We start from the raw sequence: 25990 nt of genomic DNA, 5'->3' as shown, positions 1-25990 counted from the left end.
TGAAGTATGGGCACAATTGTAATCCTAGGGAAATGGCCCGCTAGCTGCAGGAAATTGAGAATTGTGTGATAGTTCTCTGAAATAAACCTATGCAATAGTGGATATTCTAGAAAAGCAATAAGCTTTTTGAGAAGCAGAATTGCCATTTCTTTGTGATTTGGCCTCTCCATTTATTGCTGCACTGACTTTTATCTCTTGAAGTCCTCACTTACACTGTATCATAATTATAAATATACCATCTGCTCACTTCTGCCAGAAGCCGATGCATTTGCTGTTGGAACACTGGAATTTGCTTTTTGGTGCACACTCAGGTGGAGGTGGACAAGGGGCTGGGGAACCATGTGAATGGTGACAAGGTAGACCTTGGAGACCCACTTGGTGCAGAGGAGGATCCAATGGCCAGGAAGCATCTACTGCATTGATCCTGGATAGCCAAGGGTTGCAGAGGCCACTGTCATAAGGTCACTCCAGTTTGCTTAATGATGAAAGCAGTTGTCCTTAGGTGATACTTTCAGGAGAAAAGTCACCAACAAACTTGGAAAACAAACTTAGGTATTTTTAGTATAGAGTGCATATATCATGCAGCATTTAGAGCGGAAATCATGTTGTTTTACATATTTTCCTTGGCATGTTTTTGGGAAATTGGCAGGATATTTTTTAAGCTGTTTTAAAGATGATTACCTATTATAAATCTCCATGCCTTGCTTTACTTTAAAATCTCTCTCGATTTTCTCTTTTTGGTATATTTAATCTGGCTTTAACAATTGAAACATTCTTATTGCAGGGAGGGTGTGTTTGTGTTTTATTAGAGCATTTCCTCTTCTGAGCAAATATTTGGATTATTAGTGTTATACTAAGTGGGCCTCCTTCTGAAACAAAAGTTTTATGTAGTGACTTGGGAAAATGAGTACCTTGCCAATCCCCCGATGAGTGGCAGGAACAGTATTATCTACAAGACCTGTCTCTGGCTCTCCATTCCTCTCTAAGGCAAAAAGGAAGCCATGAAGGTGGTCTCTGTTGTTATCACCAGCTTTTTAATTGCTCTTTTGGGTCCTTTTACCTGAGATGTTTCCATCTGAGGAAAGGAATTCCCTTCTAGTGCCTTAGGATTTCAATTAATTAAGTTTAATTTGCTCTGGGCCCTGCCTTCCAGTGTCAGTGGGATGGTACCAAAGTGAACCCAGCCCTTCTTTCCTGAGGTACTGATGGCTTTGGGAGGATGTGGGAACCACCCATAGATGCTGTCTCTTCTCTTGATGTTACATATTAGTTTTTACCAAAACCAGGACCCTCAAGCGAATCACTAGACAAGCACTTGATGATTTTATTTGGCTATTTCCAAAATCAAACCTTTTACACAATACCAGTTTCTTCCTTTGGAAATAAAGGGAGAAAGTCCTTCTGAAGACTGTAGCAAAGAGAATTTACCAAATCATGTGAGCAACAGTAGTTGTGTTGAAGCAACTTTATTAAACCCCAGCAGTGATCAGGAGACACAACTTATTTGGGGATTCAGATTCATTCTAATAGAACATTTTATGTAAAACCCAAATTAGGTGGCTACATTTGGAGTTGCATTTCAAAGTTGTGAGAGTTGATGGCCGTGTCCACATCTGATAGATGTGCCCTAGGAAAGTGAAAGGACTTCTCAAGAACTGCATAGACATGGCAGTCCTAAATCACATTATCAGATCATTGTCAGTTAAAGATGTATTTCTTTGAAGATGCCATCCTAGTGCTCTGCCTTTTCATACTCAGAACTTACTCCCGCCTTCCTAACTCAGAGCAAGAGTGCACTTCAGTTGTCCTGGTTACTTTCTCTCCACCACTTAAACCTTGTGGCCACTGAAGCCTTCCACATCAATGCAGTTCCCTCAAACCCCAAACCAACCCACTCCTCACCCCCTAGGGGCCACATGTGTGTCCAGCTCTTCCCAGGCTTTCCTTTGAGATGTGCCATACAGCTTTTCTTCTCATGGCCTGAGCCTGCCCATAGCACTGCTGCCAATGGTGACGCCATCTTCAACAGAGAATCACATCATTAGTGACAAGTTTGCCAGTCTGTTGTAACCAAGGAAAATGGGAAAGGATGAAAACAGTACATGAAGGAACAGACTGCTGATCAAAAGTCATTAAGTGTGGCTTTGGGAAGTCCATCTAGGGACTCCAGTTCTCCATTCTTGACATCGTTGGCCTGGCTGCTGAGCATTCTGGGCAAGCATCCCTGCTGTCCCAGAGTTAGGGGCCTTGATGACTATTTCAGGAAACTTGGAAGGTCTTAATGTATCTTCACAAGAACTGCTCGTAAACCATGGATCTGCTTTATAAATGTGTTTCTGCTTACTGACATGGCTTTCTTGTGACTGGAAGTCAGGATTTCCTTAGAGATTTCTGGCTGTCAAGTTTCTTGTTAACTGGCAGCAAGCATTGAGTTTTTTCTTTCTTTTTATTTTGTTTTGTTTTGTTTGCTCTGCCAGCTCTCCAAAGAATGAGGATTAAATAAGTTTCCAGGTTCTGAGAATTTTCCCCTTCTGACCTCTTTGCCATCCCTGCTCCCTTTGTAGAAGACACAGCATGAAGATCAGGAAGCAACTGTTTAGTTATTGAGGCCAATATGACTTTCTGTTCCAAGGGCACCATATTCTCAGGGAATTGTTCTTACCCAAAAGAACAGTGCCATATTTGTGAGCAATAAAGTACACTGCACAAACAAAAATCCAACAATGCTAGGGCTCCAAAATAACATCAAAACAACATACTGCACAGAAGAGAAGCACTGAGAGCTCTTCAAGCATGCCCTTCATTCCTGCGTGGGTGAGGTCTGCTCTCGTTGGTGGCTTATTGAGTTAGTGATCGAGCATGCAACTTGAACACTATTAGTTAATGGCTGTTGGGAATGTGTATGCATTGCCTAACTTCCCTTTTCAATTTTTTTTTTTTTACTACATTTTGAAAATACATCCTCCTGTTCAACAGCTTAATAAGATACATATAAACGTATCCCATGATTTCACAAGAAGCTGCAATGTACCACTAGGTGACACAGATACACACAAAAACACACATGCAAACATAGAATATAAAAGTTACAACCATAGAATATCCTAAATCTGACCCCTCCTGAAAGTTACATACAAGTGAAACATTTAACCTATAAGAGCTGTGATGAGTTAATGTTGCATAGTTTTCTTGATAAATTTCCCATAATGGCAAGAAGAAACAGATCTACCTTAAATATGTTCCAAACTCAGCCTATGAGAAGCTATTAAATCAGAGTCTCGACTTGCCAGGGTTGCTTGTGTCTGAATGATCTGCCACCTTTGTGAAACTTGTCAGTTTCACAAAGATGCCCCCCCCCACCCCCCATTTGAAGGGATGGGAAAGACAAAGTAATCTTTGGCTTGAGACTAATCCAAAGAGCTGAGAATGAAGATACCAACTGGAATTGTCCCTGCCAATAGACCGTAGTATGGAGTCAAAGACAGTATTAGGGTCAACCTGCTCCAAGTATTTCTAAAATTTACTTATTATCTTTCTTTTAAGGGTTTCATCATCAATAACAAACTGGCTTCAATTCTCATTGCATTATATACATACATTTCCAAAATTCCTAGGGAAAGAGTGCAAAGTAATCTCAAAAATAAAAAGTGAAATTTTACCTAAATTCCAACCTTTAAAATTAGATTTACATTTTTATCGTATTAACACACTTTTGATATTGAAATGAACCTCTATGACAGGAAAGTGCATAAAATTCTTCATGTGTTGAAATTGGCTTATAGTATTTCTGATACAAGCCATCCTGTGGATTGTGCTGTAGGTCTGAAGTGGTGCCTATATATCACTAACTGGCTGAGAGTTATTAAATCAAGTTACATAACAAGAGAAAAAAGAAGCACAGAAATGGAAAGTGGCCCCCAAAAGATTTGTGGTTTTGTCCAAATGACGTCACAGAATAAATTTCTCTATTTAACCAAAGAACGATTCTAAGGCACATATTACTCCATAAGCCATTGAAATGGAGTGTAGCACCCCTGGATTATTTATTTATTTATTTTAATTAGGTATATATGAAAGAAGAATGCATTTTGATTCATTGTCTACAATTGCAGCACATCTTTTCATTTCTCTGATTGTACATGATGTAGCGCTGCACCATATGTACAGTCATACATGTACCTAGGGTAATAATATCTGTCTCATTCCACCATCTTTCCTGGCCCCAGTCACATGTGGTTATGTAGATGTAAGTTAATTAAAATTAAGTGCTTACTAAAATTCAGTTCCTCAGTTGACTAGCCCCATTCCAGGCACTCAGTCGGCCTGTCTGTCCAGCTGCTGCCATACTGGAACCTAGAAATTTGGAATATCCCCAGTCCTGCTGCAGTCTCTCAGGCCTTGAGGTTGTTCAGACATCTCCCCGTGAGGCTGGCATCCTGGGAAAGCTCTTTGATTGATGTTGACTTTTTAGACAAATAGATTCAGGAGGCTTTTTTAGGGTTCTGTTTGAGTGCAAAGTGAACACCACTGCTTACTCTCTTAAAGATATGTAACATTTTATTGTTTTTATAATGTAAAAAATTATTGGAAGAATTTCACCAAGATCATACAATATGTAAAAGTGTTTTGCACTGGCCTCCATCACTTGTCAAAATATCTGGATCTAGTGTGGTGCTTCTCAACTCTTCTACAAATTTGGGGGTGATATAAGGAAACTTTGGAAACAACAATATTCAGCAGGGTTTTAAGACTCTAAGATTAGAAATTCCAACAGATTAAAAGAAAAATCGTTTTTCCTGTGAATGTATTCAAGGTTTTCCTGGAGCACAGATATTCTAATATTGAAATATCATGATAAATGCCTACTTAGTAATGTTTTAATTTGCATTACTGTTTAATTTGTTCATAATTATGCTATTTGGTAGTAGCATCATTTATGCAGTATAAAGTAGTTATTAATGTTATATATCCAAGATACTGCAAAAAGTGTTTGCTTTGTTATAAGCAGGGACTTTTCCTTGATCCCTTTGTGTTCTATTATCCTCCTGTAGGAAGGTCTTTCAGAAATTCCTGTTGGAGGCTTTTCTGTCGCTTGCCAGCTAGGTTCTGCATGGTTGAATGTTGCTGAGGACCCTCAATAGGGAACCCCAGTAGAGCTTTAGAAGGAAAAGCTCTGTAGCTTAGTGGAACTTTTCAGACCAGCAGCGTCTCCCTTCTGTGGGATATTGTTAGAAGTGCAGACCTTCTGGGCCCACTCCAGACCCTCTGAATCAGAATCTCTTCTCTCAGTGGTTTCAAACTTTGTTGATCACAGTAATTACCTGGAGAGCCTGTTAAAGCACAAATCCCTGGCTCTTCCCCTGAGTTTTTGCCCAGTTCAAAGTATGGTGATGCCTCTGTGGATTAGGTGCCTCCCTTTGAAAACCACTGCTCTAGGGAGAACTAGTTCATATTTGGAATCACCTGGAGAGCTTCCAAAAAGTGTGATGCTTGGGTGGCACCTTCAGAGATTCTGATTGAATGGCCAGGGCAAGTCATAGGTATTGAAATATAAATATATATATATTGTATTAGCTCCCCTGATAATCATAATAGGCAGCCAGGTTTGAGAAGCCCAAACTACTGGGAGAGAAGCTCTGAGCTTCTCCAGGTAATGCTGAACCCTCTCCCTGGGGATAGGGGAGCACAGGAGTTCTGCACAGATTGTGCGCCAACCTCTACACATAAAATCCCTGATTGCAAAAAGCCTGGGACCAGCCTTATAAACCACTTCTTCATTCATTTCACAAATATTCCCGGATTCTCTGCCATGAATCAGGCCCTGTTCTGGTTGCTGGAGACACTTTCATTTTACTTCCACTCCTACTGTTAAGCTCAAAATAGTTGTATGGATCGAGATAAATAATGCATTTATGAAAAAATATTTAATGATCCTATATAAGTAAATACATATAAATAAACACATACATACACCCACATTTTGTAAAAAGAATGTCTTTCAACAACAGGTTCATCTCTCAAACCTCAATGGTCTTAACAGAGGATTTTGATGTTGCTCAATTAACTTCTCAATCTTCAATTGTATTTGACATCCCAGATACAATTTGGAAAGCTGTGTATGTAGGAATGAAAGTGCCCAGCCTATCACTTGCCAGTTGCCATCCCCAAAGGGTGGACAGGCATAATTGAAACTTTTAAGGGACAGCATCTGCTCATCTCTCCCCCTTTCCTCAGCTCACAGCTCTCTCCTCCCCACCCAAGCCACACTCCTCATTGCAAACCTTTCTTCATAGCTTCCCTCTCACTCTTTGTATAATCCTACCCCCTTTTCACACCAGTGGACTCCCAAAAGCATTCTGCTCCCCTGGGGAAAGCCTGGAAGATCGCAGACCTCCTGCCCAGAAGTAGTTGACAATACAGTGTTTTCATTCGAATGCAAATTTGTCTCTGGACCAGATTCAAGGAAAGTGCTTTCCCCTCCAACTGTCTTCCCAGCTCCACCCCAGCCCTTGTGGTCTTTTGTGTTGTTGTAAATAAATGAGAGGCAACTGGCTTTCAGTTGGAAGGCACAGCTGCAGGGGGGCTCTTAAAAGGAGCTAGATGCTGGAAGATTTGGAGCCCAGTGTTAGAATCTAGAAAAGGGAGGCTTTTGAGGCTTTTCCTTTGCAATTGCTCTGACTTGTCTAGAATTTTTTTTTCTTTTCTAAATACTGAAAAACTAAGCATATTTCTCTAGCTCTATATTTTTGCTCCTCCTGTAACTTTTCTTGTCTTAAAAAAGAAGAATCCATTCAACAGTAGCAGCAGAATAAATCCTAAGTATGTTTATTCTTGATGTCTTCCAGATAAGTATGCAACTTGGCCAATTTTGGAGGTTGAAAGTGTATCCTAAGATGACGGGGTGGGGGTGATATTTAGTGCCTGAATTCCTCAGTAAAAATAACAGTTTGGGAGTGCATTCAGGGCGATCACGATTGCCCGGTTGAATGGCCTTTTAAACCCGTTATGTGGCTTATGCCATGCCTCTTACTCCGGAAGCACCCCAAAATGTAAGGAGACACATGTCTCCTTAGCCAGACGTGACTCCCACCCTCCCGTCAGCAGGCCTCTGCTAGCTGGTGTCTTTCTGCTGGGAAAGGAACCTGCTTGGGAAGATTAGGGGGCGTGAGTTCGCGTCTCAGTGCGGGCGCAGCCTGGCTCCTGAGCGCTCAAGGTGCCCAGCCCTGCTGGGGCCGGCCTGGGCCGGGCGGGCCTTTGCTTCTCCCTGGCTAAGTGCGCGTGTTCTCTCCTCTCCCGGGCACAGGGCACGACGAGCCGCGCTGGCCACCTGACGGGGCCTGAGCCCGCGCCGCCGCCGCCGCCACGGGAGCCGTTCGCGCCCAGCCTGGGCAGCGCCTTCCACCTGCCCGACGCGCCGCCCGCCGCTGCCGCCGCGCTCTACTACTCCAGCTCCACGCTGCCCGCGCCGCCGCGCGGGGGCTCCCCGCTGACCGCGCCGCAGGGCGGCTCGCCCACCAAGCTGCAGCGCGGAGGCTCGGCCCCCGAGGGCGCCGCCTACGCCGCGCCGCGCGGCTCCTCGCCCAAGCAGTCGCCCAGCCGCCTGGCCAAGTCCTACAGCACCAGCTCGCCCATCAACATCGTCGTGTCCTCGGCCGGCCTGTCCCCGATCCGCGTGACCTCGCCCCCCACCGTGCAGTCCACCATCTCCTCCTCGCCCATCCACCAGCTGAGCTCCACCATCGGCACCTACGCCACCCTGTCGCCCACCAAGCGCCTGGTTCACGCGTCCGAGCAGTACAGCAAGCACTCGCAGGAGCTGTATGCCACCGCCACCCTCCAGAGGCCGGGCAGCCTGGCAGGTAATGGGCGCACGGTTACCTGGCGCGGCTCACCAGAGCGCAGTGGTGGGGGAACTCGCAGGCTTGATGCAAGCCACCCGGCTTGAGTGAAAGTCAAGGTGGGCGTGTTCGGGGCCAGTTTTCACTCTTTGCCGGAAACTGACCATCCTAGAATGAGCCCCTTGGTGTCTTCCTACAGTGTACCTATCAGTCACTTCTAACTTTGGAAGGAATGTGGTCTCTCAGTCTCTAGCATCTGTCTCTCACTTTTCTGTTTCCTCTCCCTGGTTTGAAGACTAAAGTATGAAAACAAGACAGTTTTAGCAACGAGACCTGTTGATTTTATCTAGGAAAAAAGCAAAGCAAGGAACAATCACAATATTAATAGAAATGTCTCCAGTTGTCTGTGTCTACTTGTTGAAGAAAGTAAGGGATTTTCCCAGAGCAAACTAAGTAGGTTTCAGTGTTAGAGTAAAGTAACCAACAGCAAAGTACCTTCCAATCCCTACCTGCCTTTTCTAGGAAAGGGGAGGGGGCACTGGGGGAAAAGAAAACTGCTCTTTTCTGCCAATTCAGAGGTGACATTTCTGTGGTGGTTATGCCCATCAGAGACTAGGCTGAGCGTGTGCATCTCTGCTGTTAGCACCATATGCTCAGCTTGAACAGGCACTGTGATTGAAAGACTAATGCTTCTCTCCTAAAACACCTGACAAGTAACCTGGATTTATTGCTGATTTTTTCCCTTATAGAAGTATTTGGTAATTGTGTCACTCTAGTAACAGATGCTGTGCTCATATGTTTCCTTTCTTGACACAAATAGATGACTGGGAAGATAAATAGGATAAAAAAGGAACTTGTTGCAGGCACGAGGCAGGTGGCCAAAGCCTTCTTTAATTCAGCACAGTAATTGCCAGTCTGGACTGGCCTGGCTTAACAGGATGCCGGCTGGTATTTGCTGCCCCAAAATTGTGCTAGGTATGTTTACTGAACTGAAAATAATCTCTCTCACTCACAGCCTGTCCCCATAAAGTAGAGCTTTGGAGAAAGATAATCATTAATGCCAATCCAGTGCTAGAAACAGTATTTCAACAGTGTAGAGATTCCAATCTGGTTGGAAGAGGCATCTAGAAAAGAGGTACCAAAACTTGGTTTATGTAAGTTTATAAAATATTTTTCTAGATCTTGTCAAGGAGGGGGAAGGTGGGACAGCTGTAAGAGATGAAAGTTTATGACACCCTCCCAGCTACTGAGAGGGGAGGAAAGAGGCTCAGGGAGTCCCAGAGACTTATAAAGACCATTTCATTTCCTGCATTTACCAGGTGAAAGAAATAGGAATCTTAGCTTTCATCTCTTCCTCCCACTGGTTTTGTGTGGTGGATATTTGCATATTCCACTATATCATTTCCATGAAAATAGGGAGTGTGACCACATGGCTGATTACATTGAGTGTGGAGGAGAGGATGAGGGAGTGGGAATGGAGTAGCATAGCTCCTGATATCATTGATTTGAAAGATGGTTTTAAAATATATACATTGTGAAAATAGCTTGAACTTTATTGTCTGCAATGGGTGTTTTGTTTGCTGTGTGTATGCACATGTATGTGTGTATCTGTGTATATCTGTGAGTATCCACATGTATGTGCAGTAGGTTGGTTATGGGTAAGGAAGTGTTCTTGGCCAGAAAGAGAATTCTAGTTGACCAGCACATTCCCATGTGCCTTCACTTCTCTCCACATTTCCATCTGTTCCTCAAATTTTCTGGCCATATCTAATTTTTGCTACCTGGTGAGAAAAAAGAAATCCAATATGCCATTGAAGAGTCTTAATTTTAGAGCTACAATGGGCAGTTTAAATGTTTGCATTTGTTTAACATGCATACTTTTTAAATATTCATCTAAAGTTTTTTCTTCATGCAATTTGCTGCTGGTTGTTTTTGAGTTGACAAATATTCCATAACACTGTACAAGCACTTAGTTTATATAAAATTATATGTTGCTCAGGAGAGGGATGGGCAATATACTGATGGTATTGATGATACCAGGAACTTTGTAGCCTTGAGACTCTGTGCCTTCATCCCATTGTGTGTGCTAGAGAATATTCCAGGCAGTATCAAGTTCAGAGCCCCCCAGTTTGCTAATTAAAAGAGCACAATTATGTTGAATTGAAAAACCACTTTTGTGTTTATAGGGTTGTGATTGGGGAGATCTGTCACGGGTAGCTAGGAAGTGTGAATACATGATAGCAACTTTCCCTAATGATTCATTTATTTCATAATTTTTATCATGTGTCTTTTATGTACTTCCATTGATGTAGATCCTGGAGATACAATATCAACTGAAACCTCTGGCCTTGGCAAAAACATCAGTAAAATAAATACTTTTGATAACGTGGTCAGCAATGTGTGGCTTGGTAGGGTGGCTTTAATTACAAGGTAACTTTTGAGTCTGTTGTGAATAGGTGAGTGAGCTGGCCCTATGGAAATCTGAACCAAAGGAAAACTAAGTTTAAAGGCTCATAAATGGCAGTATGTCTGGTGTGTTTGCGAAAGAAATGGGGGACACGGGGGTGAAGACATAACAATGCTATGAAGTCAGGAAGCTGGCCACTGGGATGGGGGTGCAAAGCCAGATCAGGAAGCCCTTGAAAGTCTTGCCAAGGACTTAAGGATGCTGGCTGTGCTACACCCCTGGGAGCCATTGAGGTTTGCAGCAGAGACTGACACATCTAACATAGTTTTTAAGTGGCTTACTCTGGCTAATGCATTAAGAGTAGATTTGGCTATCAAAGGCAAAAATCAAGGCTGTAAGTTGGAACTGGTTGCAATAATAATTATGGGGCAGGCCAAGGTGGTTGTGTTGGGGGTGATGAGGAACTGTGCAAACATAGTTGCACATACATGAGCCTACAGAATTTTCTCATGGACTAGGTGATTATGGTAAGGGAATGGGGACTTGATGCCTCCAACCCACAACCAGAAGAATGAAGTTGCTGTTGACTAAGTTGGTTGGGTTGCTCTGCAGAGCTGGGTGTGTTGGGGGATGATGGTGATACATACTGAGATCCCAGTATTGACAGCTGTCCATCAGAATCAAAGTGCACTGGTTAAGTTGAATTGGATCAGAGTTTTTTCAAGGAACTTGCTTTGTTTAGCTACAGAATTTCCAGAGATTAGAAGTTCTGTCTGAGGATCTCAGTCATTAGTTACAGAGGGCACTTGGTCAGGAAAGACTTTTCTACATTTTCTGTTAGCTCTTCCTGATGGCCAGACTTTATAAAGTCTGACTGGAGATTTCAGAGTTCTAACTCTCTGGGGAAACACCACAGTCGAGATTAAACCTAGAAAAGTGTAATTTCTCAGTTACTGGAGTCAAAGATCTCGCTGTAGTTTTACTTTTTCTTTTCAGTAGTTTTTCTTTTCATCAGACAGTGATGTCTGTGTTGAAACCCACTTAACCTCCTAAGATCCCCCTAAAACCGGGTAGCATCTCCTACAAACTTGTTTGTCATTGATTCATTATAGAGAGGGCCATAACAGTATCTACTCATAATTTAGAAATAAATAAGGTCATATGTATGAAGTGTGTGTACATTTTATGTTTCAGTAAAAGTTAACTTGCATTTTTTGACGATGTTTACCAACCTTGGGTGTGCAAGGAAGAAGTAGTCCACCTTTGCTTTAGGTACAAAACAGGTTCATCAGTTTCAAAACATGCTACTTTCTGTGTTGGACATACAAAGATAAGGGAGGCATTATCCCTGTGTCCCAAAGACCTAATTCCCATTTTTAACCAAATGCAGACTGGGACAGAAGTTAGTTACTGGGGAAGCACCTGAGGAGGCATCCAGGTGTGCCCAGTAAGCTTGCTTCAGGCAGCAGTCCCAGAGCCCAATTGAAAAGAAGCAGCTGGAATCAATTCAGAAAAGTTGAGGTGAATGTGGTAAGGGGCAGCAGAGAGATGACCAGCAGATCCTTGTTTCTTGAGCAAAGATGAGTGGCAATGGCTTGTGAGAGACAGAGGCATAAGAGGAGTTATGGGCAGTGGGTCCACACTAGAGGGCTTATAGGGCTTGTAGCATCCTCTTTCCACAAAGTAGGGAGTGACTCCATTTGCATATTAAAAACTTCTCAGAGTGGTGCCCAAGATGGATATACAGAGAAAAAAAAAAGTTAGGGAAACAGAAAGCCATCGAAGTAGCCCTTTTCTGCCTCTGGATGTATTTACTAAAACTCTCTTTCATTTGTTTTGAAATGGGAGAATTCAACAATCACTTAAAAATGGTAGAGGGAAGAAGGCTAGATAAAGGACCTAACCTACTTTTTATGTTGTTCTCTGGAGCCAACAGGTTGCCTGATTTTAAAAATTAATTAAGTTAAATTTTATTCATTTTAATGAGCGAGTATTTAATAATGAATAAAACTATGTCAAAAACGCATGGCATTGTAAAACATTTGCTATGCGCCAGGCACTATGCCAGACACTTGCAAACTGGGTCTCATATGGTTCTTAATCATTTAATGAGATAAGTGTGTCTTTTTCCCCCATCCCATGGATGTAAAAGCTGAGTCTTAGTAATTTGTTCCTTGCCCAAATTTACTTGTCTGGAAGTGCGATCTAAACTTAGATCACTTTCAGTCCAGATTCACCATAGTCTTAAATGCATATGATAAACGAATATATGGAACATATTTTTGCATCAGTGAAGAAAAATACCAAGGATGCAGAAATATGATGTAAGTTTTTTTTTTTAACATATTTAAATAGCTGGTGACTTTGAAGAAAGCATTTCAAAAACATGTCAACCTTCTATCAAGTGTGACCTCAGTACCAATTTTTGTTTGGTTTTTGAAGACAATGATAGGATTCTTTCTTTTCCAAGTTTAGAGCAAAATTAATCCTGTTAGAAATAGAAATCTGAGTTGTAAATATGAATTAAAGTTGTCAAACATCAGAAAGCCTGCTTGACTCAACTGAGAACGAAACGTCACTCTTTAACCCATGATTTTAACTAAAATTGGCCTAATATGGAGGGTTTTTGGTCAAGGCGTGTCCATCTCCAGCCAGATGGACCTAAAACTCAGTATTTAGAGTGGATGATGCACTCTGAACCCTGACTTCTGAATATGTGGAGATTTCAGTCCACTGCCTGCCTTGTTAAGGCTACCAGGTGCCTTATGAGGAAGAAAAGCAAAGAATGCCTAATCCTGCATGCAAGCCTTGTCCTCTCTGCAGTCAGATTCTCAAAGGGAACTTCACTAGCTCAGGTGACCAGCAAGTCTGCATGACACTGCTGGGCTGTGGTCCGAAGGCTGGGCGATGCCAGCTCCCACAGCTACTTTAAACATCCTGAAGCTTCCCTTTCCCTGCCTGTGGACAAGCACTTACTCCCCTATCACATTAAGTCAAAAACAAAGAAAAAAAAGAGAGCGAAAGTGAAATGAACCCCAGCTTAGTTTTACTAGGATACAAACCAGCTCCTTAACCTTCCTTTGCAGGTGGTTAAGCTGACTGTCTCTCTCAACAGGACCTTTCAGAGGCTCTTTGGAGCAAGACATCACTGGGGAGCTCTCCAGGCACAGAGACCCATTGTGTCCCCCCTGGCCAGGCATCTCTCCTCACCCCTTCCCCAGACACTCCTGCCCCATAGGACCAGCCTGTGCCCAGTCCATCTTGTGAATCAATGTTGAATAGATCTTTCTCCTGCTTCCCAGTCTATTTTGGGAAGGCCGGCTGGTGTCCACACACAGGCCCTCTCCCACTTCCCCAACATCTATTCTTTCAGCCATTTGCCTTCTAGGATTCTGTACCCCTATTTTATAGCAAGGAACCTGTGGTCTGATCTCTCATCTCCTCAGGCTTCCCCACCTGCCCCGAAGGTGGACCCTCGAATCTCTCAGCAAACCCTTCCTCCTCTGTGTATGCCAAGTCCTTTCCAGTGTCCTTCAACCCAGAGTTCCAGTGCTCCCAGAAGCAGTCCTTAGTGTGACCTCTGTAAATTCACGTTGGGTGGCATCTGCATCACATTTACCTTAGCATCCAATTTCTGCCCACTCAGTGTCAGCAGGAAGAGTGCCCCTTCTAACACCCTCTTAGAGCAAGTTGGTGTCTGGAGTCCAGAACTAAGAATCTAGATTGCTGGGTGACCCTAGCCTTTCTTGGTGTCTTTCTTTCTCATTTTAGTCACAGAAAATTAATACCTACCTACCTAGCCTTCCTACCCCATAGCAACCCTGTCAATTAAAATGAAGTAGGCACATCTTTTTATTGTTCTTCTTTTATAGGAAAGTGGTATGTTTATGTAGAATTCTGTCAAAGACTCTCCAATATTATTGATATTTATGTGGTTTCAAGTGTGCTCTAAATTTAACTGGGAAAATGTAAACAAAAATGTGAAAAGATGTCGTAAACACGGGTTCCTTCTCTGCCGCTCATGTGCTGCCTCTGTTTCTCAGACCCCACCCCAAATTACAAGTACAGGAAAGAAACGGGGAACAGAGTCACTGAAGAGACAAGAACACACTGTCTGGCGCGGTGGCACATGCCACTCTTTGGGAGGCTGAGGCAGGAGGAAAGTGAGTTCAAAGCCAGTCTCAGCAAAAGCAAGGCGCTAAGCAACTCAGTGAGATCCTGTCTCTAAATAAAATACTAAATAGGGCTGGGGATGTGGCTCAGTGGCTGAGTGCCCCTGAGTTGGATCCCTGGTACCCTTCACCCCGCCCCCCCACACACCAAGAGACAGAGAGAGAGAGAGAGAGAGAGAGAGAGAGAGAGACGGGAATACAGGGAATGGGTATTGAGTGTCAACTAGAAGTCAAGAATTTTCTACAAAACAGAAGCTCAAGGGTCAGAATTGAGCTGGGATTCCTGGGGAGAACCATGGGGCCGGAATGGAGGGATAATTTATAAGCCGGTGTTTGAGATGATTGTAAGTTGGCACCCCCTCCTGCTCATGTCCCCTCTCCTACCAAAATGGCTAATGGTAGCCAGTTTCTGTTCAAGATGAAGGCAGGAGTGTTCTCTTGAAGAAGCTGCACACACTGTCCGAGAGAGTTAAGCTTCTGTCATGGATGTTGGTGGCCTGGTTCATGCCACGCTGGTGTAGGCAGAGGTGGGATGGACAGGGCCTGGGCTGCCCGCCCGTCCACTCACTCTGGAGGAACATGGTTGGCCCACTTACACTGTCCTCCCTGTCTAAATGGTAACTGGGGACAATGCCTCCTAAGAAGGCCTTGTGTTCACACTGAATAGAAGTGGCTACCAGGTTTTCTTTCCTCAATGTGATAAATTAGAAAGGATTACCAAGGAATGGGGCGGAATGAGCGGCACAAAAGAGAGACCAAAATAGAAAAATAGATTGTCTCTTGGAAGAAACAGAGATAATTTATGGAATATAAAAGATTAGAAGAAATAAGCAAAACCTTTAGATTCTGTGTTGAGTAGGATTTAGGAAGATCCTGGGTTCATTTAATAATAACTGGGATGGTATGCAAAAGGATCAAAGAACAACAAATCTCTTCTGTGCTGTAAAAATGTAACTACCAAAGCTAAAGATGTGATAGAATGGCTAGAGAGTCGTCAAGGAAGTCACCGAGAAGGTAGGACATAGAGGGAAAGAGACAGGAAATATGAGAATAATGCAAGAACAACCATAAAGGACAAGTCCCTAGATGGAACGTGTTACTGGGGTCTCAGAGAAAGGGCAGGGAGGAGCAGAGGATGAGGGGCACATGCCTTCGTGGAAAATACCCTCTGCTTGGAATAGAAAATATTCCTTATTCTACATCATGAAATCTCAGACACCAAGATAGAAGACCTTTTGATCTCTGAGAGAAGTCAAACAGACCCCACCTGGCTCCACAGGTGTTATGTTAGATGGCAGGGAACAAGGAGCTGCTCCCAAAGCTTTGGAGGGAAGTAATTCTCAACCCCAAATCTACACACAGCCAGTTACCCACGGAAAAGGGAGAATCAAATATCAGCTTTACAAGTAATCAGAAAGTCCTCTCCTGTGCACACTGTCCTAGAAAGTTACAGTAGGTGCAGAATGTATCACAACTAAATGAGAACATAAAATAAGATAAAGACATCCAGAAAAGAACAGGTCCTGAGTAGAAGGAAATGAAGACTAGTCCCAGGATAGGAAGCCAGCTGGGAAGCAGGGAATGGGGACTCAACTTGTGCAGTGAGCTGTGCATGTTGGCACAAGTCCCAGAGACTCAGGGTCATGTCAGTATCTAAGCACAGGTAAAGTAAAATAAATATGTATTTAATTGTACACAGGGAAGTAGAGGCTGTTGTCACATATTCCCAAGGTCCACAGATTGAGGGGCTAGACATAGGTGAGTGGGTATCTTGGTTCCCTCACCTCTCAGCTCTGTGACCTTGGACAGTTTGGTTCAAGTCTATAGGTATTTGCTGAGCACCTGTTTTGTGTCAGGCAGTGTTTCAGGGCTTGCACACTCAATACTTCTACAATCACACAGTGTCGTTACAAAGATCATGTGAGATTGTGCATGCCCGTCGTTTTGCCCACATGTTAAAAGGACTCTATAAATCATAACTTTTGTTGTTATGGGCAGGCACAGTATCAGGTTTTAATGGAAATCCAAATGTAAATCAATGGAATCTGTGACTGGAATGACAGTGGTGCACAAGTTGCTCAGAACATCATGTCATCATGATATGGGACCTGATGAATCCCAAGAGGGAAAGGCACCTCCCAGTGAAACAATCAGGGAAGGCTAAGTGAAGGAGGCTGTCCTGGAGGCTGGGTATAATAGACTGCCCTTGTGGCCGTGCATGTAGAAGACGGGGAGCTCTAGAGTGAGTTCCATACTCATGTGAACGAGTGTGCAGAGGGGCCTCAGAGCCTGTGTTCAGTGTGCCGGGGACATACGTGAGTTTTAGCATAAGTCTGAAGTCTGTTGTGCGGTTTGGATCTCCTGAACTGCCTCTGAGGAGATATGACCGCGTTTGGGAGGCACTGAGTTGCCTCAAGCAGAAATTTTTATTTGCCTCAGTATTTTTTTTTTTTTGTCACTACAACAAAATACCCGAAGCTGGATGCTTCTAAAGAAAGAAATTTATGTACCACGCAGAGTTTCGAGCTGAAGGTCTGAGACTAGCAGCTTCATCTCTTTGAGTACAATGTGGCAGATGCCATCATGGTGGGGGCACATTAGAGAGGGATCAATCACATGATGAGACAGGAAGCCAGAGTACTCCAGGGGTTGAATTTGCTCTTTTACCACAACTCATTCTTTCAAGAACTCACTCGGGTCCCAGAAGAACTACATGAGTCCCTTCCAAGGGTAGCATCCCCAGGGACCGCATCACCTTACATGCTCTCTAGGTCCCGTGGCTTGGAGGTTCCACCATCTCACCAGCTCCACACTGGAAACCAAATTTCCAGCATGAACCATCCAAGCCATAAAACAGTATCCCAGGATTTTTTTTTTTAAAGGAGCCATTTGTTAAAAAAAGAATAAATCATCTAGAAGTCCATATAAGCTTTTGTCACAGGATAAGGGTCCCAAGAGTATGTAAATGATATCTGAGGCATTAGAGTCTGGAAGCAGGTGAGGGTATGTGAGAAAATTGAAGAGGAGTGTATTAACATGGGGCTAGTTCTGGGACACCAGAAAGGAACCAGTTTCCAGCCAGTTTTCTTTTTCATATTTGAGAGATGGACCACGTGGTAAAAACCCCGTGGTTTGCTAGTACTGACCTCAGAGAATCTTCTTCTCTTTAGGGCTTAGATGAGAAGCAGTATTCTGTGAACTGCTTTTATGTACAATCCAGAATGACAAAAGCAAACCACAGGAGGTGAATAGAGGGGCACACATAGCCCTGTGTCAACTGGCTGCCAGGACAGTGATGTCATGGCTGGATCCTGAGCACCCACAATGGAGAAAGCCTGGGTGAAGTTGTGGAGGGTGGTTGGGCTTCTCCCTCACTTTGGAGGCTCTGTGCCTCTGAAGATAATGTCGTTGTGGAGCTGAGGATAAAGATAGTACATATACATACATGCACGTGTACACATGTGAGTGCACGTTGGCACACACACTATTGACTAACTAAAATGGATAGGTCTGAAATCTCTAAAGGCTAATCCCAAATAGATCTCTGTATATTTATTGTGTCGCATACTACCAAAGCACCAACTTTGATAAAAAGAAGAAAGTATCCTAAATTCTCTTATGATCAAAAGTATAAGAGCATTTCACCAAGTGGGCATGTGGACTTCTGGGGGGCAGCTAAGCAGCCCTGTGTGTTCCAGAGCCTCCCACCAGGAGATTTCAGCTAATGCTTTGGTCAGCTATTGTAAAGCTAGCTAGTGGAGGAAACTGTTGCAGCCCAGGAAACCAAAAGCCATTGTTAGTACAAAGTGAAGAGTGGACACAGAGATTCCAGAGTCTCCCTAAAGTTAGTAAAATGTCTCTAAGTTTGCAATAGTTAACAGAAAGCATGGCTCCGTGGGTGGTGAGCATCGGTAGGAGAAAACGTCGTCCTCCTCACCTCTGAGTTCCACAGTTCCTTGGAAAGTGGCCTTTTACCTTCCCTAGGTCTCCACTGCAGCATTCCCAGTGACCCAGAAAGCAGTCCATGGAATTCCACAGGTTCACTGAGGAGTGAGCAACCCTACAAGTGTAGCTCTGTGGAAGTGAGAGGTCTTAAAAACAGGCACACTTCTTCCCTGGTGCAGACCCCATGCCATGTCCTGTGGCTGTTCCCAGGAAACCACCGAAGACCAGCAGAGGGAATCCAAAGAAGACCATTAATAATTTTGACCAAAGAGTAGGGTTAAGGAGGCCCCTGTAATTGCCACTTGATATGTGGATATCTTCTGAGACTTGATAGTATTGATTTTTCCTTGTTGGTGTTCTGCATGGGCCCAGGGCAGAAAAGTGCCGGGTCATTACAGATGGGGGTCTATGTTGAACTTTGTTTTTTATTTATTTATTTATTTTATTAGTTGCTCAAGACAATACAATGATCTTGACATATCATACATTTGATTCCAACAGGGTATGAATTCTCATTTTTCCACATGTACAGATTGCAGGATCACATTGGTTATACATCCATGTGTATACATACAGCAATCCTCGTGTCAGTTGTATTCTGCTGCCCTCCCTGTCCCCACTCCCCTCCCCTCCTCTCTCATCTACTGTGACACTTATCTCTCTCTCTTTTTTTTTTCTTCCCTTCCCCCTCACACCATCATATGTGTATTTTGTGTAACCATGAGGGTCTCCTTCCATCTTCCGTGCAATTCCCCTTCTCCCTCCCATTCCCTCCCATCTCTCTTCTTTGTTTCATGGTAATCTTCTTCTCATGCTCTTCCTCCCTACTCTGTTTTGAGTCACTTCCCTTCCTGCCTTTCCTGAAATTTCTGACTTCAGCCTTAGCTCTCTGTGCATGGACTGGCGATGTGGGGGAGAAGCCACAGCCTTAGGAGGTACGCTTTTCTTTCTTTCCTGGGTGATATGAAAAAGAAAAGCCAGTGTTTGTTTCTCTTTAGGATCTCTCTCTCTCTCTCTCTCTCTCTCTCTCTCTCTCTCTCTCTCTCTCTCTCTCTCACATACACACACACACACACACACACACACATATTCTTTCAGGTCTTAAACTCAGCTAGTTAGAAACAAGTAATGCCAGCCTTCTCCTGTATCACATTTTACGTTTCTTAATCCATTTGAGTTGCTATGTCAAAATATCATAAACTGCATAACTTATATGTAATGGAAATTGACAGTTCTGGAAGCCAGTAAGTCCTAGATCAAGGTGCTAATAGATTTGATGTTGGTGAGGGCCACTTTCTGGTTTGTAGATGGTGCCTTCTTGCCATGTCTTCATATGGTTAAAAATGGCAAAAGGTCTGTCTGGGTCCTTTTTTTACATGAGCACAAATCCCATTCATGAGGGCTGTGCACCCATGATCTAACCACCTTCCAAAGCTCCCCCTACTAAATGCCTTCATGTGGGGGTTAGGTTCCAATGCCGGCCAACATAAAAGTTTGGGGGCAAACACAAACATTTAGACCTCAGTACTCAGTTAACTTACTGTTGTTCACATGGCCACAAACATTCCCCTTCAGGTTAGTAGTCTTCTTACAAACCTGTAACATTTGTTCTGTACTAGAAGAATCAACAGAAATAGACTTTATGTATTAGAAGGTATCCCTCACATCATGAGAGTTTTATCCCAACTGTTGATTTAGTATGTCTTCCTTGAATACAGTCATTATTTAAGAAATGATATGGGAGAATTTAGGTATAGATTGGTTTCATAAATTATGTATAATATTAGGAAACTGATGTTTTAGTGGCTATAACTGGTATTCATATGATGATTTTACATACATAATCTAGTAACTAATTGGATTTTAAACTATACTTGCACATACACACATATTAAAATTTTTAGGAGGAAAAGAATCAAAAGAAAATTTTAAGCCTTCCTAGAATTTTTCAATAGACAGTGTAATTCTGCTCTTCTCAAATTCTTTTTATGTATGCCAGATATTATGTAGAACAAAATAATAATAAAATGTTGATACAGAGGAGCTATAAAGTATAAATATAGACCCTGACTAATCTACGAAGCAGTATGTCATTTTCTCCTCATAGGTTTTTTTGAGAGTTAATGGTGACTTCTGTTCTGAAATTATCACAAGGCCTCTCTGTGGGTGTTGGCAAAACACAGAAAGCTGTAGAGAAATGATACGGAGATAATGTATTGGAAGTTTGCATTTTAGAAGCAAAATGTCTGGTTTTTGAAAGAGAATTTGTGCAGCCTGTCTATGATATATCTAAGACAAGCTGAGCGAAAAGGCTGGTGTGTAGGATGCTGAGATGCAAAACATCTTAATTCACATATATTTCAAATATTACAAGCTATTTAGGCATGCTGAAGCCTACTTTTATCTGGTGAAGACCCTCCTCCTGTTCATAAAGTCAGAATTTCATGTGCATTCTTGGGCAGAAGCCATAGCATCAAAAAGGAAAACTTAACTCTAGTTCCCCCAGCAGTCAGCACTGTGGAAAGCAAGACAAGAGTCCCCTTTGGTGTCTCAACCTGTTTGTGCTGTTTGTATCTCAATTAAAAAAAAAAAAAGATGGATGAGGACCACAGTGTTCTGGGTTCTTTCCATGGAAATATCCATAATGACCCATAATAGTGAGGTCTAGAAGCCAGACTCCAGATGCACTGTTCAAATATTGCACTAATGGGGTATTGAGAGGTAGCTGTCAAGAAATAAAATGACACTCATTGAATTTTATCCCCCTTGTTAATATATATATATAAAAAAAGGATCTGTGTGAGTATGAGACTGGCCATTAAAAATTCTGGGAAGTGACTAATTAATAAAGCACCAAATCTTAAGTTGTTTTGCATCAATAGTTAATTAGGACAATAAGAAAATAGCATTAAGCCAAACACGTGGCTCACTCCATTCAGTGAAGAGACGTGGTTTGAAGCAAATTTTAAATACAAGCCCCCTCTCATGTGAAAATTTAACTTTCCCATACTCAATTTCTGTGCGTGCAGATGGCCAAATACTATAATTACAAGCCTGAAATAATAGTATTACAATTTGAAATTCATTGCTCCCCACATTTCATTTTGCCCAGTCTCACTGAGAAGGTTTTGAAGTGCCTAGGTAGAGTCTTTCTGGGGGACTTTAAACCGGCTTCAGTCTGAAGCTGTTTTAGAAAGATTCCTAAGCGATCACAGGACACAGAATTGCCCTAGCCTGACCCCTGCACACATACCCACTAGAGAACATCAGGAACCCTGGCCCCGAGCAGCTGCTCCTTACAAGCTGAACTCTGTGCAGGACAGAGATCTTTTTCAGAGGCCTATGGAAGAGAAGAGAGGCAAGAAATGTCCTGAGGTCTATGCAGGGCACAGCCTGTGGACTCCCAGGGACTTCCCAGTAGGAGGCTAATTGCAGCACCGGGTATACCATGCTGAAGCAAAACCCATGTCCTCATTGTCCTGCTTTCAAATGTATTGCTACCTTCTTGCACACTTTAGAAATGAAACTTCCAGCTAACAGGCACTCCCTGCAATCTAGGAACAGGCATTTCTGGGGATGCCATGAAGCTCTGGCTTAAGGGGCCTGCTGAGAACCAGACCTTGACCTGTGCTCCTCAAGATCCTGCATCTTGCCCCAAAACTCCAGCTTTGAAACTGACTGTCCAAGCTAGGTCAGTTCTCAGCAGCACCCAGAGAGTGACTGAACTGTTTATTCCCTAGGCCTATCCCTGAAGGTCTTGGTTGGCAGTGGGCCCCACACATCAAACTCTTTGAAAAGTCCCCAGTGAGTGCTATACAGATTCTCTCAGGGCGCAGAAGCAGTGAGTTTTCTCCTTATATGTGGGCACTGCAGCAGTGTTGGCAACCTGTGTACCTGTTGCCCCAGAAACACTGAGATCACAAGTGTTCCATTCTGAAGTCCATCGTGTTGATGGAAAGACATGTTTTGCTCCCTAGAATTGACTCTTGCCCCAGATAGCCTGCTTCGTAAGTCCTTCGTGGGCCTCTCTTGTGACCTGACCACCTAGAGGCAAGTCTTTCTATAGCAGCCCCAGGATGCTCACATGTCCTCATGGGCATATAGCATGTGCATACTGAACCTGGAATGTCGGCTACCTGCCAGGCCTCACCTGCATGGCCAGTATTCAGCTGCACCCTTGATCTGCCTTTGCTGAGGCTTCTTTTGTCCCCTCCATAAGGCAGGGCATTGTGGCATTAATATGTCTGCTTCCAGGGCTGCAGATGGGTGTCAAAATTGATGTCCTCTAGCAACCAGATACATATGTACAGCTGGACCTGGAGTTGCTGGCTTCTAAACCTGACCAGCAGCACCAGCTTCACCTGAGAGCTCTTTAGAAATACACCATTTTGGGCTATGCCTCAAACCTACGGAGTCAGACCCTAAATTCCAATCAGGGCATTCCTATGCACGTGGCAATTTGAGAAACACTGACATGCATGACTACTACATTTGGAGGTACTCTACCTGACCTGAGATGTGAAAGCAAAAGCAGTTACGGGAACAGGTGCCACACCACCAATCCCATGGATTTCACTATGTGGATAGAGTCTTAGACAAATAGCGCCCACAGCACTTAATTAAGTCAGAGCTGGGTGTGAGCTATAGCTTAGTACCATCCATTGCGTGGTAGTCAAGGAAGCAATGCAGCATTAGGCTTGAAGTGAGAATGGAAAAGGCCCACCTATGAGTACAAAGAGGTAGAACCCACATTTCTTGTTATATCCCATTGCCATCTTCTCCTTCTTTTCCAAATACCTGCCTGTCACAAAAAAGAATCTAGCAAAAGTAGACTGTTTTCTTAAAAGCTTGGGAAGAAATGCTTGTGGTTACAAGAACAAGGGGCATATGTCTGTACGGAGGATGAAATGCCAGGATCACAGTAACTGCCATATCCTACCTGTGATTTTAGCCATTACGTTATTCACCCTCAAAGTATTTGAATCACATTAGATTATAGTATTCACTTAGTAAAAGGGGCAATGGGATTTAATAATTACAATAAATCATATTGGAGACCTCACAGAGAAAATCACAGGAACAAATTAATCCTCTGTGTTTTGTATACTGCCGGAGACTACATGACTATTCAAGCTTTTAGTGATAGCAAAGTGTACTGTTCGTATAATATATGAAAATCTGGGATTGTGAAACAGATCAAACAGGAGAGCATTTTTTTCTATCTAAAAACTGAATTGTCATAGAATTATTTTGTATCATCACAATGAACTCACTAGGCTACAGTGTTTTATTGAATACACATGAATTAATACGTTCCTAATATCAGTCTGAAATATGACTCTTATTCTATGTTGGTAATGTTCCCATATGATCTCACATTTATAATAACATGAAAAAGCATATCAAATGAATTAGTGCTCATGTGCTAATGAAATTCAGCTAATGAACTTGACCTGGGAGATATGGGTAAATATTTTGGAGTCCTTTAAATACTAAAATTGGTTTGTGAATTCCTAGTCTTCGAGTAAGAAGTGGATATTGGAATTTTGATTCAAGTCAAAAGCAAAAATCAATAATAAAACAAGTAAATCATAGTGTATAGAGATCAGAAGGAAGGGTGCAATGGTCTTACGGACTTTTGTATATTCCCAAAACAGCACTGTGCAGTATAGCTTTCTCAGTGTACTTTCTTTTGAGGTAAGTTGTTATGATGAGGCATTTCTCTAATCCAAGATGAAATATTTGCATCTTTCATCAATTTATCTAGTACACGCTTATAAAATGGTAACACTAACCAATATTTTAAAAAATGTTTATAGGCTGGTAAAACTTTTTACCCCCCTGGAATATAATGGTAACAGACATCAAGCCAAACTTTTTAAAGAAGTTCAAAGTCCACAAAATAACTATTTCAAAGCCATCATCTATCACGGAGGCTAAGTATCTGCACAGGGCATGCTGCCTGGCCAGAGTACTTAATGATGGTGACAGAATGGCAGAAAACATACCCCTCAAGTCAGGAGCCCAGCAGAGACAGACCTGCCATAGAGATGTATGAGGAGAAAATCAACTTTAATGCCAGGCTCTGCCCCTCTTCATAAAAGTTCTCTTTTATCCTTCACAGATTTACTTCCATCAATAACTATTGATGCATGAACTGATTGCACAATTTTTTAAAAGCCTGGACTCCTAGATTCTACTTTGGACTTCCTTTCATAGCACAGGAATTGACAGCTTTTTCTTCTGAAGATAGTTCTTTATCTCAGAAATGAAAAGACTCCTCTGCTACCTGCTCATATGCACATGGCCAGCTGGCTGCCTCCCAAATACTACAATGTCATTTCCCTCTTTTTCTACTTCTATTTCTTTGCAAATGAGCATTTGAAACTGAATGGCAAATTTGAAGAGACCAGTTTAATGATAAGGACATTCTTAACCACCTTAATATATATATTTTAAAATGAAAACATGCAAAACTATATTTCTTTGGAGAAGCAGGTGAATTTGCATTAAAGCAGAATTAGACATCATAGAGTATAGAAATACAAGAATATAAGTGGGTCCCTATGAAAAACTGAATGGACCTGTAACTGGCATAAGATGGTAGAATTGATATTGTTTGAATAAAGTAAGAAACGATAAATTGAGGGTTTTTGTTTGTTTGTTTTTCTTCCAGCCTGTTTCTTCTTCTCTGCTTTATTTGAGGCAGGGAAGCTCATGGTGTGACCCCTGATCCCTGCATTAGAATCAGAAGGCTTAGGGGTGTTCATTAAAATTTGCACTGTTGCAGTCCAATCAGACTGACCCAATCAGAATCTCTTGAAGGTTGTATCCAGAAATCCACATTTTCAACAGGTTCCCAGTTGATCATTTGAAGACTCAGTGAAGACTTAAGAAATAATCATAGTCTAAGAAATTAAAATTCTAATTAAGAAAGTAGTTAGAGCTAAAACTTGGGCAGCTCTCACAATTTTGTTGTGTGCAACCTACCACTGAATGTTTCAGATTCTTTTGATAAAATAAAAATATATGGTTGCTGTGTTGTGAAATTTTGAATTTAAAAGAAATGTGTCTCAGCAGCTTGGGAGGCTGAGGCAGGAGGACTGCGTATTCGAAGCCAGCCTCAGCAACTTAGTGAGACCTTGTCTGAAAATCATTTTTTTTTAAAGGGCTAGGGATGTAGTTCAGTTGTTAAGTACCCCTGGGTGGGGATGTGGCATAATGGTAAAGGAACTCTGGTTTCAATCTCAGTGCCGAGGGTGGGGGGAGAGAAAGTATGGATTAAATAGACACTGATAATAATTCTATAAATACTGTGAAATGGATCTGCTACTGACGTCCTTTGCTGCCATAGCTTAGTTCCTCTCTTTGAGAAACATCAGTTATTCATTCAGTGTGGCCCCAGTCTCTCACCTTCTGTAGTTCTCAGCTAAAACATCAGACACTCAAAAAACTTTCTTGACCTTCCTATCCAGATAATCTACCCTCCTGAGCTTGTATTCCTCTTCCCCTGCCTACCTCCGTTCCCTTATCCCATCTGCCTGAATGTGAGAACTCACTTTCAAGACCAGGGACTTTTTCTGTCTTGAGCATCATGTGCCCTCATCTCCAAGAGGCTGCTCAGGGTA

General features: G+C 42.6%; 1 protein-coding gene across 1 annotated transcript in view; it reads left to right on the top strand.

The window, feature by feature from the left end:
* Positions 1-25990, top strand: part of Ctnnd2 (catenin delta 2) — an 818473-nt gene that overhangs the window by 461095 nt on the left and 331388 nt on the right. Inside the window, 1 exon segment of the mRNA XM_058583219.1 lies at positions 7304-7859. Coding sequence (XP_058439202.1) covers positions 7304-7859 — 556 coding nt within the window.

Source organism: Marmota monax, unplaced genomic scaffold (assembly GCF_021218885.2).
Source record: "Marmota monax isolate L192 unplaced genomic scaffold, Marmota_monax_Labrador192_F-V1.1 WCK01_AAM20220418_F8-fsc00287, whole genome shotgun sequence".
Classification (NCBI taxonomy): domain Eukaryota; kingdom Metazoa; phylum Chordata; class Mammalia; order Rodentia; family Sciuridae; genus Marmota; species Marmota monax.
Note: the sequence above shows the minus strand (reverse complement) of the source record. Positions and strands in the feature narration are given on the sequence as shown.